The sequence below is a fragment of the Camellia sinensis genome, chromosome 1 (genome assembly GCF_055761805.1).
Source record: "Camellia sinensis isolate YWXY chromosome 1, ASM5576180v1, whole genome shotgun sequence".
In the NCBI taxonomy this organism is placed as follows: Eukaryota; Viridiplantae; Streptophyta; class Magnoliopsida; order Ericales; family Theaceae; genus Camellia; species Camellia sinensis.
This window is the reverse complement of record NC_138961.1, coordinates 53,689,226-53,701,151: the sequence shown is the minus strand read 5'-3', so window position 1 is coordinate 53,701,151 and position 11,926 is coordinate 53,689,226. Positions and strand designations below refer to the sequence as shown.

At 35.3% G+C, this 11,926-nt stretch overlaps 2 protein-coding genes across 2 annotated transcripts; both read left to right on the top strand.

Moving 5' to 3' along the window:
* Nucleotides 1-2,564: 2,564 nt before the first annotated feature.
* LOC145796996 (uncharacterized) lies at nt 2,565-3,951 on the top strand. The gene is made up of 2 exons (XM_082882889.1): nt 2,565-3,494; nt 3,577-3,951. Exons 1-2 carry the CDS (start codon nt 2,565-2,567, stop codon nt 3,949-3,951), a joined length of 1,305 nt encoding a protein of 434 aa, XP_082739015.1.
* Nucleotides 3,952-7,824: 3,873 nt separating this feature from the next.
* On the top strand, nt 7,825-9,347 carry LOC114296081 (LOB domain-containing protein 15-like). The gene is made up of 3 exons (XM_082877385.1): nt 7,825-8,262; nt 8,524-8,779; nt 8,916-9,347. The coding sequence occupies exons 1-3, from the start codon at nt 8,249-8,251 to the stop codon at nt 9,243-9,245; spliced, it is 600 nt and encodes a 199-aa protein (XP_082733511.1). The 5' UTR covers nt 7,825-8,248; the 3' UTR covers nt 9,246-9,347.
* The last annotated feature ends 2,579 nt before the right edge of the window (nt 9,348-11,926 follow it).

The following is an 11,926-nucleotide window of genomic DNA, read 5'->3' as shown; positions in this document are numbered from 1 at the left end:
TCTTACAATATGATTATTCTATATAGGCAATGAGGGAGAGTAAAGGTCAAAAAGAAGTTGGGAGACAGAAATATGATAGGAGAGGAAATTTTCAAGGTAGTTGCATGGGATACTCTTTTATGGATGCAGACAAAATCTTTTTTTGACAATGGTGGATGATTAGTTATAATGAAGGATGAGTGAGTGCACTTGAATGGATCAGAAAATAGGTAAATGAGGTGTCCCAACCGAACCAAAACTAAGAAAAACACGGTTGCTGCTGTTTTGGGCCGAGTCAACAAAATCTGCTATTAAACCTAACTTCAAACGGGCATCTCCCTTATCTGGACTTGGTTTTAGGTGATTCTTAGGTCTAAATTGAAGCCTCATAAGTCTACTTTCCAATGGTAGTATCCTCACATTTAAATGCCAAGTGTACAGAGAGATATGCCTAATTTAATAAAGACTGTTTATTTTTCTCGAGCTAGGTCAATAAAATCTGCTCTTAAGCCCAACTTCAAATGGGCATATCTCTCTTATCTGGACTTGCTTTTAGGTTGTTCTTAAGTCTAAATTAAAGCCCAAGAAGTCTCATTTCCAATGGTGAATGCCTTACATTTAAAATCCAAGTGTGCCAAGAGATATGTTTAATTTAGTGAAGGCTGTTCATTTCCTTCTGAATAATTTGATGCTTATCCTTTCCTTAAACCAGTTTTCTTTCATCCCCTCATGTTTCCTTCAAATCCAAACCTATAAAGAAGATATTTTTAAATATATATATATATATATATATATATTTTAAAGAGTTCATCCCCCTTCCATTTATTTTTATTTTGTCTTTATTCGGTTTATTGAAAAGTGCAATATTTTAATTGAAATGGGAGCTTCGGAATATCGTTATATCGTAGAAACATTTGAAAAAATATTTTAAAAAGAGGGTTTTAAGGTCTAAAATAGTTTGGCCAAAAATGTGTGAAGGTTGGGATTGAAGCTCAAATTCTATTTTTCTTGTTGAGGACTGTTGGGGAACAAATTTTGATTGTCATCATCAGGTAATCAACAGAAAGTGCCCAAGTCTTAGGGCTAGTCAAAATGAGGTGTCTACACTGGCTCAAACAATAATTATAAATCCTAACTCCAACCATCGTGTAATATGTTAAAGAAAATTAAAACATTTCATAATTAAATTAAATTACTCATTTTATTTTTTAAATAAATATACTGACATCATTATAAATTGAAAGATTTTGTGTATAAATTGAAGGATTTCTTAAAAAAAATTCAATCAAACATCATCACAAATGTGAGTTTCAATAAAATCAATAAGGATAAAATTTAGATCCCAATAAAAAAATATATATTTTAATATATTATAATTAATTAATTAATTAATTAATTTAATAGTGGATCGGGCCAAGTTGAAAGGATAAATTTCAAGCCCAATACATTATTATATCGAGTTGAAAATTTTGGCCTAACACTTGCCTTGTGGCTAAAACAGCCTTTCCAAATCCTTAAAAAATAAGGCCGGGCCGACGGGCCAATGCCCACCCCTAGTTTGGGTCTATCAAAATTTTTTTGCAATTTCTCTAATAATATTATTGATGAACCTTAACTAATAAGAAAAAACATATTGGATCTCTCATCGTACCAAAAGTTAGGGATGAATGTTCCACTAATTTTTTTAAGAGTCAACACAAAAAGTCAATCTATTTTTCTTATTTTTTTAAATGAAAAATAGAGTTTTTTTCGTTTAAGCTCCCTAAGAATAATTTTTTTTATTAGCTTAAGGACAAGAAAAATATGTGTTCAAATCAATTCCAAAATGCCTATCTAAAACAAAATCAATACCCAAATGAACTATAAATTTATGATTTTATTGTTTTACTTTTTAAAGTATTCCCTTGTTTCCACTACACACTTTTTCACGTAACATTTCATATGCGAACGAATTCATTAGCTATGTATCACGCATTAGTTTGGCGTTTGAAGTTCGATTAAAAAATTATAAAAAATTAAATAGTCATAAAATTGTTTGTTATCAGTTAAAAAAAATCAAAATGTTACAATAAAATTTTACACTCACAAAAATTTATTTATTTTTTAACAACTAAAAGATTTAAAAGTCATCAAATTAAAAATGTTAGAAAAAAAAAGCCCCAACCCCAACGAGTCAACCTCTCATAAAAAACTAATCCCAAAATACTGCGTTTTTATTAGATTTTCTAAAGCACTATCTTTTTTTATTTGGCAAAAAAAAAGTTTTATTAATGCATACAACAATAAAACAAAACATGCAAAGGGGGAATCATCAAGCTTTAAAATGGATCCCAACAAGGTTGGCACCCAAGCTTTAAAATGGATCCCATCAAGCTTTATCGGAAGTTCTCACTTTGAAAAGGATCTTAAGGTGCTTTGAAGTAGTGTCAGGTCTCAAAATCAACTATCATAAGAGCGTGCTTTGCGGGGTTGGTATTCCTGGCAATACTCTAGAGGAGTTTGCATCTCTGTTGAATTGCAAGACTCAAAGTTTACCACTCAAGTATCTTGGATTGCCGCTGGGAGCTAATCCCAAAAGAAAAAGGATGTGGAAACCAATAGTAGATAAATTCAAATTGAGGCTTGCCGGGTGGAAAAGGAGGTTTCTCTCCTATGCCGGGAGGTTGACTCTGGTAAAGGCAGTGTTGTCAAGCTTGCCTGTATTTTTCTTATCTCTGTTTAAGCTACCTGAAGGCGTAGCCAAGGAGTTAGATAAAATTCAAGCTTCATTTCTTTGGGGAGGCCTAGATCTAAAGAGGAGAATGCATCTTGTTAAGTGGTCGGAGGTAACAAAAAGCATAAAGCAAGGAGGATTGGGCATCAAAAGAATAAGGGATATGAATGTATGTTTACTACTCAAATGGTGGTGGAGATTTGCCTCAGATCATGATTCACTATGGAAGAGGGTCTTATGTAGTAAATATAAGTTCCTAGGAGGGTCTTGGCTTCCAAACCTTTGTTCCAGCATTCATCATTCTCATATCTGGGGTGGTATAGTGGCAGCAGCAGATAAGCATGAGCCTCTCCTATTGTTCTATATTAGTAATCTTCATCTAAAAGTGGGGAATGGCTGTCGTATTACGTTTTGGTATGATCAATGGTGTGGGGGTATTTTCCTCAAAGATGCATTCCCCAGACTTTTTCAACTGTCCAATAGTAAGGAGGGTTTTCTCAAGGACTTTGTGTCACACTCTTCTTCCATTTGGCTATTTACCTTCAGGAGAGCCCTCTTCGAATGGGAAAAGGATGAACTCCACAGGCTTATTACCACCATAGCTGCTCCCCCTACCTTGAATCTTGAAGTTGCTGACAGAGCTGTGTGGGCAGCCCTTCACCCTAGCAAGTCTTTCGTTTCCACTCTTTACAATCATTCTAATCTTGCCTTGGGTAACATTGTTCACTCTAGTGATTTGGTTTCGCTCAACTATCTGCCTCCCAAAATACAATTCTTCGGTTGGCTCGCTTGGAAACACAAGGTTAAAACTTCTGTCTTCTTGCAACGGATTGGTGTCTTGGATAGGTCGACTTCCACCTCATGTCTTTTTCTGTAAATCGCAGCATGAAACTGTCCAGCATGTTCTAATTCACTGCCCTTTGGTGTGGAAAGTTTGGACTGGGTTATTACATTGGTGGGGTATTCTCTGGGTGGTTCCTGCCTCTGTTGAAAATCTGCTGCAGTGGTGGGCAGGGTTCAATTGCAAGAAAAAGGAGAGGAAAATCTGGCGTGCCATCCCTTTGGTCACCCTCTGGTCCATTTGGAAGATTAGAAATGAGTGTCTCTTTCAAGCCTCCCAACTTAACACCCAGCAGCTGCAGGAACTCATCATCATCAGGTTAGCGATATGGTTAAAGTCCTCTTCCAAACACTTTCCATTCTCCGTCAATGATTTTCTCTTCAACGCTTCAGGTGTTAGGCATTGCATACGCTCTTGAGTTGCTATCTGATATGTTCAGGCTTTCTGGGTAGTGCAATTCTGCTGTGTTTTGCTTGCTGCTGTGTAATTCTATCTGTTTGGTTTGCTGCTGTGTAAGTAGTGTTGTCTGTTTGGCCATTCCTGTCTGGTTTGCTGTCTGGGTAATTCTGGTTTGCTGTTTGGCCATTGCTGTCTGTGTAATTCTGCTACCTGTGTGGATTGCTGCTGGCTGCATTTTGTAATCTGGGTGTATTTGGTTCTGCTTCTTGGCATTTTGTAATTCTGCTACCTGGTTTGCTGCTGTCTGTGTGTATTCGGTTCTCCTTCTCTTCTCTGTTTCTTGTTGGCTCCTTGCCAACTGGAGCTCCAAGCTTGTGTTAGCTTCGAGCTCCTCTTTATTGATGTATATTTGTCATACTTGTATGTTTCATCAATAAAGTTCTTCTTTTTCGCCGTTCAAAAAAAAAAAAAAAAAGGTTGGCACCCAACAAAATGCAAGAACAAAACAGCCCAAAGCATGAGATGCAAGGGGAAGAAGGCAAGATGCCAAACAAAGCCTAAGACAACCCACAAAAACAATCCAAAATAAATAAATTGATTGTACACAAAATAGAGCAAACTGAAAAAACATAAAAGCTTATTTCCTCTTCTTTGCTTTGATCTTCCGAATGTCTTGACATATGACATATACTATTCATGTGTCTTTGTTGAGTAATGCTATACATATTATATTTTTATATCGCTTTTAGTGTATTACCTTGTGTGTCAATATTGCATTAAAATAAACATAAGTGATCCAATTCATTACATTAATGATGTGCTGACACATGAGATATTACACTAAAATTGATATAAAAAAATAATATATGCAACATTACCGGTCACTGTTTACTCAATGGTCCAAATTGATAGTGTAGCGGCAATTTTTTAATCTGTTACGAATTTTACCTTTGTAAATTATTAGTTTAAAAGAATTAAAATAAATTCTAAATTTGTTAGGTGTAATTTTTGATAATTTGATTAAAAAAAAAATTAAACCTGTTTAGTTAGATAAAAAATCACATAACCTTTTTGTTGGGCTAAGATCTAAAATTGCTTCAAAAGTCTTTTTTTACACCATTAATTAAGATAAAAGAGATGAGATACTTTTGTCTATATGTATTTAAAGATTTCAAATAGTCTTAAAAAAGCTATAAATTGTAGATTAAATAGATTTTATTCTTTTGGCCAATTGGATTGAAAAGGTTAAATAAGTTATAATTTAAAACTGCAAAACAAAAATCATTATCACATACTTTTTTTAAACAAATAAACTAAATAAATTGATTTATAAGCGTCACTAAATAGACCAAATATTAGTTTTGAATGCAAAAAAAGATAAAAAAAAAAAAACTAGTAGGTATTACAAGAGTATCATGACATTGTCTGTGGCACTTCTCGCAAGAGGAAACCACAATACATATTAAATGAGTCATCATTTGTTTGTCAATCACATAACAAAGATGAATCAATATTAGGGATGTAAATTTGACCCGGCCCACCTGGGCCCGGGCTTGGGTAGGTCCATGTCGGACCGTGCAGGCTCTCTCCAGAATTTAGATTGGGTTGGGCAGGTTCACAAGCCATAAAATTAGACCCAGGCCCAAGCCCAGGGGGTATTCGGACCTCGGGCTGGCTAGGCCTAGCCTCAGGCTTAGGGCAGGCCTGGGCCGGGCTTGACCATTTTTTTATTTTTTTTTCACGAATTTATTTTTCCACCAAAAATGACACCGGGTCTCGGGTGGGCCGAGTGGGTAAGGCCTTAAGTGGGCCTAGGGGTCTCAGACTGGGCTTGGGCCTGAGCCTGATCTAGCCGGGCCGCAAGCCGGCTTCGAGTAGCCCACGGGTCAATTTTACACCTCTAATCAATATGTTTCACTCATAATTATTTTTTGCTATGTGATTAACTTGGATTATCATTTAGTGTTATGAGATTACGAAATAATTTACCCCCCCCCCCCCCACCACCCTCTCTCCCTTAAAAAAAAAAACAATAGTAGCATTTCATTGGTGCTTAATATAACAAGAAAATTACAATCCACTGGTGTTTTCATAAAAAGATTAAGGAGAGTTTTGGGAAGTTGGTAAAAAGTTAGATTTTTGGCTTTTTGACTTTTTTGGTAGTTTTTTTGGCAAAAAACTGGTTTTTTTGGGGTAAAAAAGTTAGGTTTTTTAGCTTGTTGCCAAATTGAGCCTGAATATTTATGAAAAAAGTTTAAGATTTTAATTATTAACATTAGTAAAGTTCATCACTAATATATGAAATTATTTTTAAGAAATTACACCGAATTAAAATTTTCCTAATAAAATCTTGAGCATGCCATGTCATTGCACCTCTACTAAGGGAGTAATTATTTGGTGGTATTGGAATACTCCAACACACCATTTATTACTTAGCATTCGTAAAGTTGTCCTTTAAAATCTTAACAAAAAGTACTGGATCTCACAATTTTAACTAATAAATAGCACCATGTGAATTTGTCCCGCGACCAACACGTAATTTTTCCTACCAAGGATCCTGTAGGACAATTTAAGAAAAGCAAAAAATAAACTCTTAATATGTTGTTGCTGATGAAGACTAGAAGAGTGCTATAGATAAAGTTAAAATCTTCTGCAAGACTATTTTAGCAGTAGTAGTATATGTCATATGTGCTACTTACCATTTGGAGAAGATCTAGTTGACATGTCTTTGTATTAGCATATGTGACGTTAGTATTAGTCACTCGCTTAGGATTTATCCATAAAAGTTGTTGAACTTTGTGTGTGGAAGGGTGCCCTGTCTTTCTCTGTGAATTTTATTGACAATGTAGTCTATTAATCTCAATCATGTGTTAGAGATTTTGTTAAATATCCATCCCATAATGATTAACAAGAAGAAATTAGCAAATATATGCTTCACTAAGTACTTAAATAGGAACAAATAAGAGAGAGAGAGAGAGAGAGAGAGAGAGAGAGAGAGAGAGAGAGAGAGAGAGAGAGAGATGGGTTTCAAATGTAGTGGTTATAAACACAGATTTACTAGTTGATCTGATCTGCTGATCTGCTGTGTTTTTCCCTTGGACTGCACTGATTTTTGGTTTTATGTTCTGTTTTGTTTGTTTTGTTCTGTTGACCTTTTTTTTTTTTTTTTTTTTTTTTCTGTTGGTTTCTCACCAACTAGGAGGTTGGAGCTTCGCTTAGCTCCAAGCTCCTCTTTATTAATGTATCCTCCTTACTTTGTTTGGTTTTTCATCAATAAAGTTTTTCGTTTTTGCCGACCAAAAAAAAAAACACAGATTTACCACAATTTTTAAAATAATGATGGTCTAATGGTTGACGGTTTTGCATTCTAATCATAGTGGATTCTTCATTCAAACCATTATTATATATGATTTAGGTGCATTCAAAATGAAAAACAGTTTTTGTATTAAAAGTGTTATTCTGAATCACCAATAATATTGATATAACAATGTTACATATAATTTTATCTTTGATTTTTGTGAAATCCATCTCATCACTCTTAATTTTTGTGAGACTTGTGTAAATCAAGAATGTGAATGTGTTGTGACATAACCACGATAGTTAATAATTTTTGGTATTATAAAAACTGTATTTTGGTCTTTCTAAGCATGACCACATGCAATGCAACTAGGAATGAAGGCAATAAGCAATTCAAGCAAAATCTGATGGATGCTTCAAAAAGTCAACATCAAGCACTAATGCGACCAATATATGATAGCTAGATGACTCAGTTGGCCACCTCTACCTCAATCATTAAAAATTGATAACTTTTCGTTTATTTTTTTTATTTTTTTATTTTTGGATTTTTTCAAAAGTTGGTTGTTAGATTGGTAGGCAGGCTCTTTGTTGCATTGGTTGTTGGGTTAATATTAAAATTGGACTATGATTATTCAGTTGTAATTCTCTTCATATTGAAAATAAAAAAGACTAAACAAAAACAATTCAATTAATTTAAACATCCATTGGTATATCACAATCTATCTCTCTAGTACTACCCCTTTCTACCATTGTTGCTCAGCTTGATCTCTTATATCACACTGGCTTTTCTGCAAACTATTCCCTTAATTTAATCAACCACCAACAAAATAAACAAAAACAATACTACTTCTAATATCCCTTTTGTCTGTTTGTTTTTACTGAGTTGAGCTTGATCTTTTTTTTTTTTTCATATTTTTTTATACCTTGCCTTTTAAGCACTGGTTATTAACCCCTCATATTTCTCTGTGTGTGTGTGTGTGTCTACAACTCCAGCATCACATAACAGATATTATGCCAGAATGTCCAGAGGAAGGTAACTAATAACAGTGTTCTCTCTCTCTCTCTCTCTCTCACCCACCCAAAAAATTAAGGTAGAAAAAACTGAAACCATAGTTAATTTCCACTCTATGTTATGTACTTGTGTTTCCATCATGTAAGGACTACTTTTGAACTATACTGCTGAAAAGTGAGTATCAGTATCATATGTCCAAAATCCTTATACATCAGCTGATATTTCTTTTAATAGATCAAATCTATTGAACTTTTAAACTCACTTACTTGTGGCTCTTCTTAGGGACGAGAGATTTGATGAGATAGGCAAGAAGATCAAGAGAGAATCTGATGCTTCTTCACAAATCGGAAGAGGATATATGGTGGGGACTCCTGGAGGAACCCTAAACACCATCACCCCTTGCGCTGCCTGTAAGCTATTGAGGCGAAGGTGCGCCCAAGAGTGCCCCTTCTCTCCATATTTCTCCCCACATGAACCCCTAAAGTTTGCTTCTGTTCACAAAGTCTATGGTGCAAGCAATGTTTCAAAGATGTTGATGGTAAAGTAAAACCCTAATACCTCATAATCATGGTTATCTTTTTTGGCATTGAATAATAATCTAGTTTTTGTGTTTAACTTACATTACTCGATCACCTTTTTTTCTTTTTCTTTTTCTCGCTGTTAATTTAAACCAGGAGGTCCCAGAGAGTCTCAGAGCCGATGCAGCGAATAGTCTTGTTTTTGAAGCTAATGTAAGACTTAGAGATCCAGTTTATGGGTGCATGGGTGTGATATCGGATTTGCAACATGAGGTTCAGTCTTTACAAGCTGAACTTAATGTAGTAAGGGCTGAGATACTGAAATACAAGTGTAGGGAAAGTAATATTATTCCTTCTTCTCATTTAGGTTTACTTTCTTCCGGGGTGGTTTCGATTGCTGCACCACCACCACCACCACCACCGCCGCCACCACCTCCTCCTCTTCCTCCCACTTTTATATCTTCTTTGTACAACTTATCAAATTAAAATGCCTCTTATTTTAGTTAAATTTTTAGGATTAATATCTCTTTTATTTGTCCATATTACGAATCTAGTTAAATAAGACAAGTATGCATGAGATTATTGGAATTGTTGGTTTCTTTGAGTAGTACTTTAATTACTGTCATAGTCTATGAAATGATAGAATTCTTGTATATGTTTAGATATTGGTGGTTAGCCTGCTTCTTTATTTTATTTTCCTCATCTTGATTGAATTACTTTTCACAGTAATATTCTTATAATTTCCCTCTTGGAAGGCCAGTAATTGGGAGGACAAGTTAGAGATGATGAAGTATCATATTTTCCGTTCAAGATACATCAGCATGACTAATTGTGACCCTTGTTATGCTGTAAGATTAAATGAATAGGAAAAGCCTTATATAAGGAAAATGTAATTTTTGAAAAAACCTTCAAAAGTGAAGTGTACTGTGTAGATTTAAAATTTGTATATATTTTTTGATCGGCAAAATAAAGAAGCTTTATTGATGAAAGTATAGTACAAAGGACAAGATAAAATACATCAATAAAGAAAGGCGAGCGCAAAAGCATCACAATGGGCTCAATCATCTGAACCAGCTTGGCATAAAGAAGCCTATCAGCTTGGCATAAAGAAGCCTATCCTATCATTTGCTAGCACCCCCAAGGTTGGTGAGCAACCAACCGAAAAAGCATAAAAGCAAACAGAAAGCAGCACAGCTGTAGCTACCAAACCATTACAACAATACAAAAGCTACTGCAACAATTCAAAAGCCCCATCAAACAATCCAAAAAACCCCAGACCAGACTAACACCCACTGCAGCACTACAGACGCTGCTGCATAACCAACAGATAGACCATCAGCATAGCATAGTGCAGAATCACCCCCCCAAATATAAGTGCAACAGAGTAGACTCAAAACAGACATCAACCAGAACCAAAGCAAAATACCAGACAAGATCAGCACACCAAATATAACAACCAACAAATTGAACAACAACAATCAACAAGAACAAAAAAACAACAGCAGGAGCAGACTAGATTAGCCACTGAAGCAAACCAAAGCAAAATACCAGACTAGATCAGCCACTGCAGCAGTACATACTAACACAAAAACCCAATACAGCAAAACAGAACTCAGCCAAGCACAACAGAGCAGCCTAGAGTAGAGCAGACCAGCCAACCAGCTTAACAGACCAGATCAGCCATCATGTCTAAGGCTGAATAGGACCTGTTGCAGGTTTGAAGCAATGTCTCTGACAGAAAACACCAGAGAGGGTGCTGAGGCCTTAACCCATAGTGCTATTCTCACCTTAACAAGATCACAAAACACCTCGTGGTTAGGTTGAGCACCATTGAAGACACATTCATTTCGGAGTTTCCAAATGGACCAGAGGACAGCAAGAGAGATAGCCAACCAGATTTTCTTTTCCAGATTTTTCATCCTGCAGCCAGATCACCAGTTCAGTAAGTAAAGCACAGAGCCAGGTAAAACCCATTGGAGACCCTACCACCGAACAATGTTTGACCAAATCAGCCAAACAAATGGGCAGAACAGGAGGATATGATTCACAGATTTAGCTTCGTTATAACAGAAAATACAAGCTTGATTGACATTTATATCCAGGACCCCAATTCTGTAGAGAAAGCTGGCAGTCTTGACCTTGCCATGCCAAGCTAACCATCCAAAAAATTGGGCTTTGAGAGGGGCACAATTATTCCATATTATATTAGGACAGCTCAGAGCATGCCCAAGAGAAGATTCACACCAATTGTAAGTTGAGGACACAGTGAAGAAGCTTGAAGGACCAGCAGACCAAGATAGTGTGTCTGGTTGGGAATTGCATGAAACAGGCGCAATTCTAAGAAAATCATATATGTAAGTGACAGTTAAAATGATTGTAATTCTTATATACATATATATATATATATATATATTTCTTGATAGTTTACCTAGATACTAAATACTTTCTTTTTTTAATAACTGGGTGGTATTCATATTAGTTTACGTATATCTCAACTAATTTTGAAATACTAAAGATAACAACCGGATAAACCTTAGTCCCAAGATTTGGTATGTTTGGCTTTGGTAAAATTTAACCCTACAACTTCTTAAGTGATGAGCCCTTTGAGTACTTCTATTCTCACTAAGTTCACTCACTTGAGATTCTAACAAGATTTTAACAACAATTTTTTTTGTGGTGAGATCTTTGGCGGGGATCCCTATGTTCAAGATTTCTACCCCTTTCTTCCCATTGAGTGCACCCACTTAGAGATCCTCGACTTAAAAATTTCTATCCCTTCATTCTGAATGCACTTTAAGGTGGCCTTCAAAAATTTTCTGTTTTGTTTCAATGCACTCCAACTTTACGATATAGTGGAAATATCAAAATATAAGAATTTAAAATTATAAAGATTTTGAAAAGAGTTTGGAAATGAGTTAGCGTGCCGCATTGATGTGGGGATTTGGTTGACTGAAGATGAGGTTTACAAACCTAGGGTGAGTGTTATGAGCCCGTCGTGTCCCGGACATATTTTGATAATTCAAATTATTCATATGATATGATTTGTCGAGTAAATTATCTATGTAAAAAATCAGGTCAATTAGATATCTGTAACTTATAACAAGACCATATTTATGTTTAAACAAAATAAATATTTAGTATGATTTTGATAATTGTTTAAAAAACAA

Excerpts from the sequence above, each read along its gene's own strand:
- LOC145796996 (XM_082882889.1), top strand. The coding sequence starts at position 2,565 with ATGTGGAAACCAATAGTAGATAAATTCAAATTGAGGCTTGCCGGGTGG. Across the intron at positions 3,495-3,576 it reads GGCTCGCTTGGAAACACAAG|CATGAAACTGTCCAGCATGT; the intron begins GTTAAAACTTCT and ends TGTAAATCGCAG.
- LOC114296081 (XM_082877385.1), top strand. Across the intron at positions 8,780-8,915 it reads ATGTTTCAAAGATGTTGATG|GAGGTCCCAGAGAGTCTCAG; the intron begins GTAAAGTAAAAC and ends AATTTAAACCAG.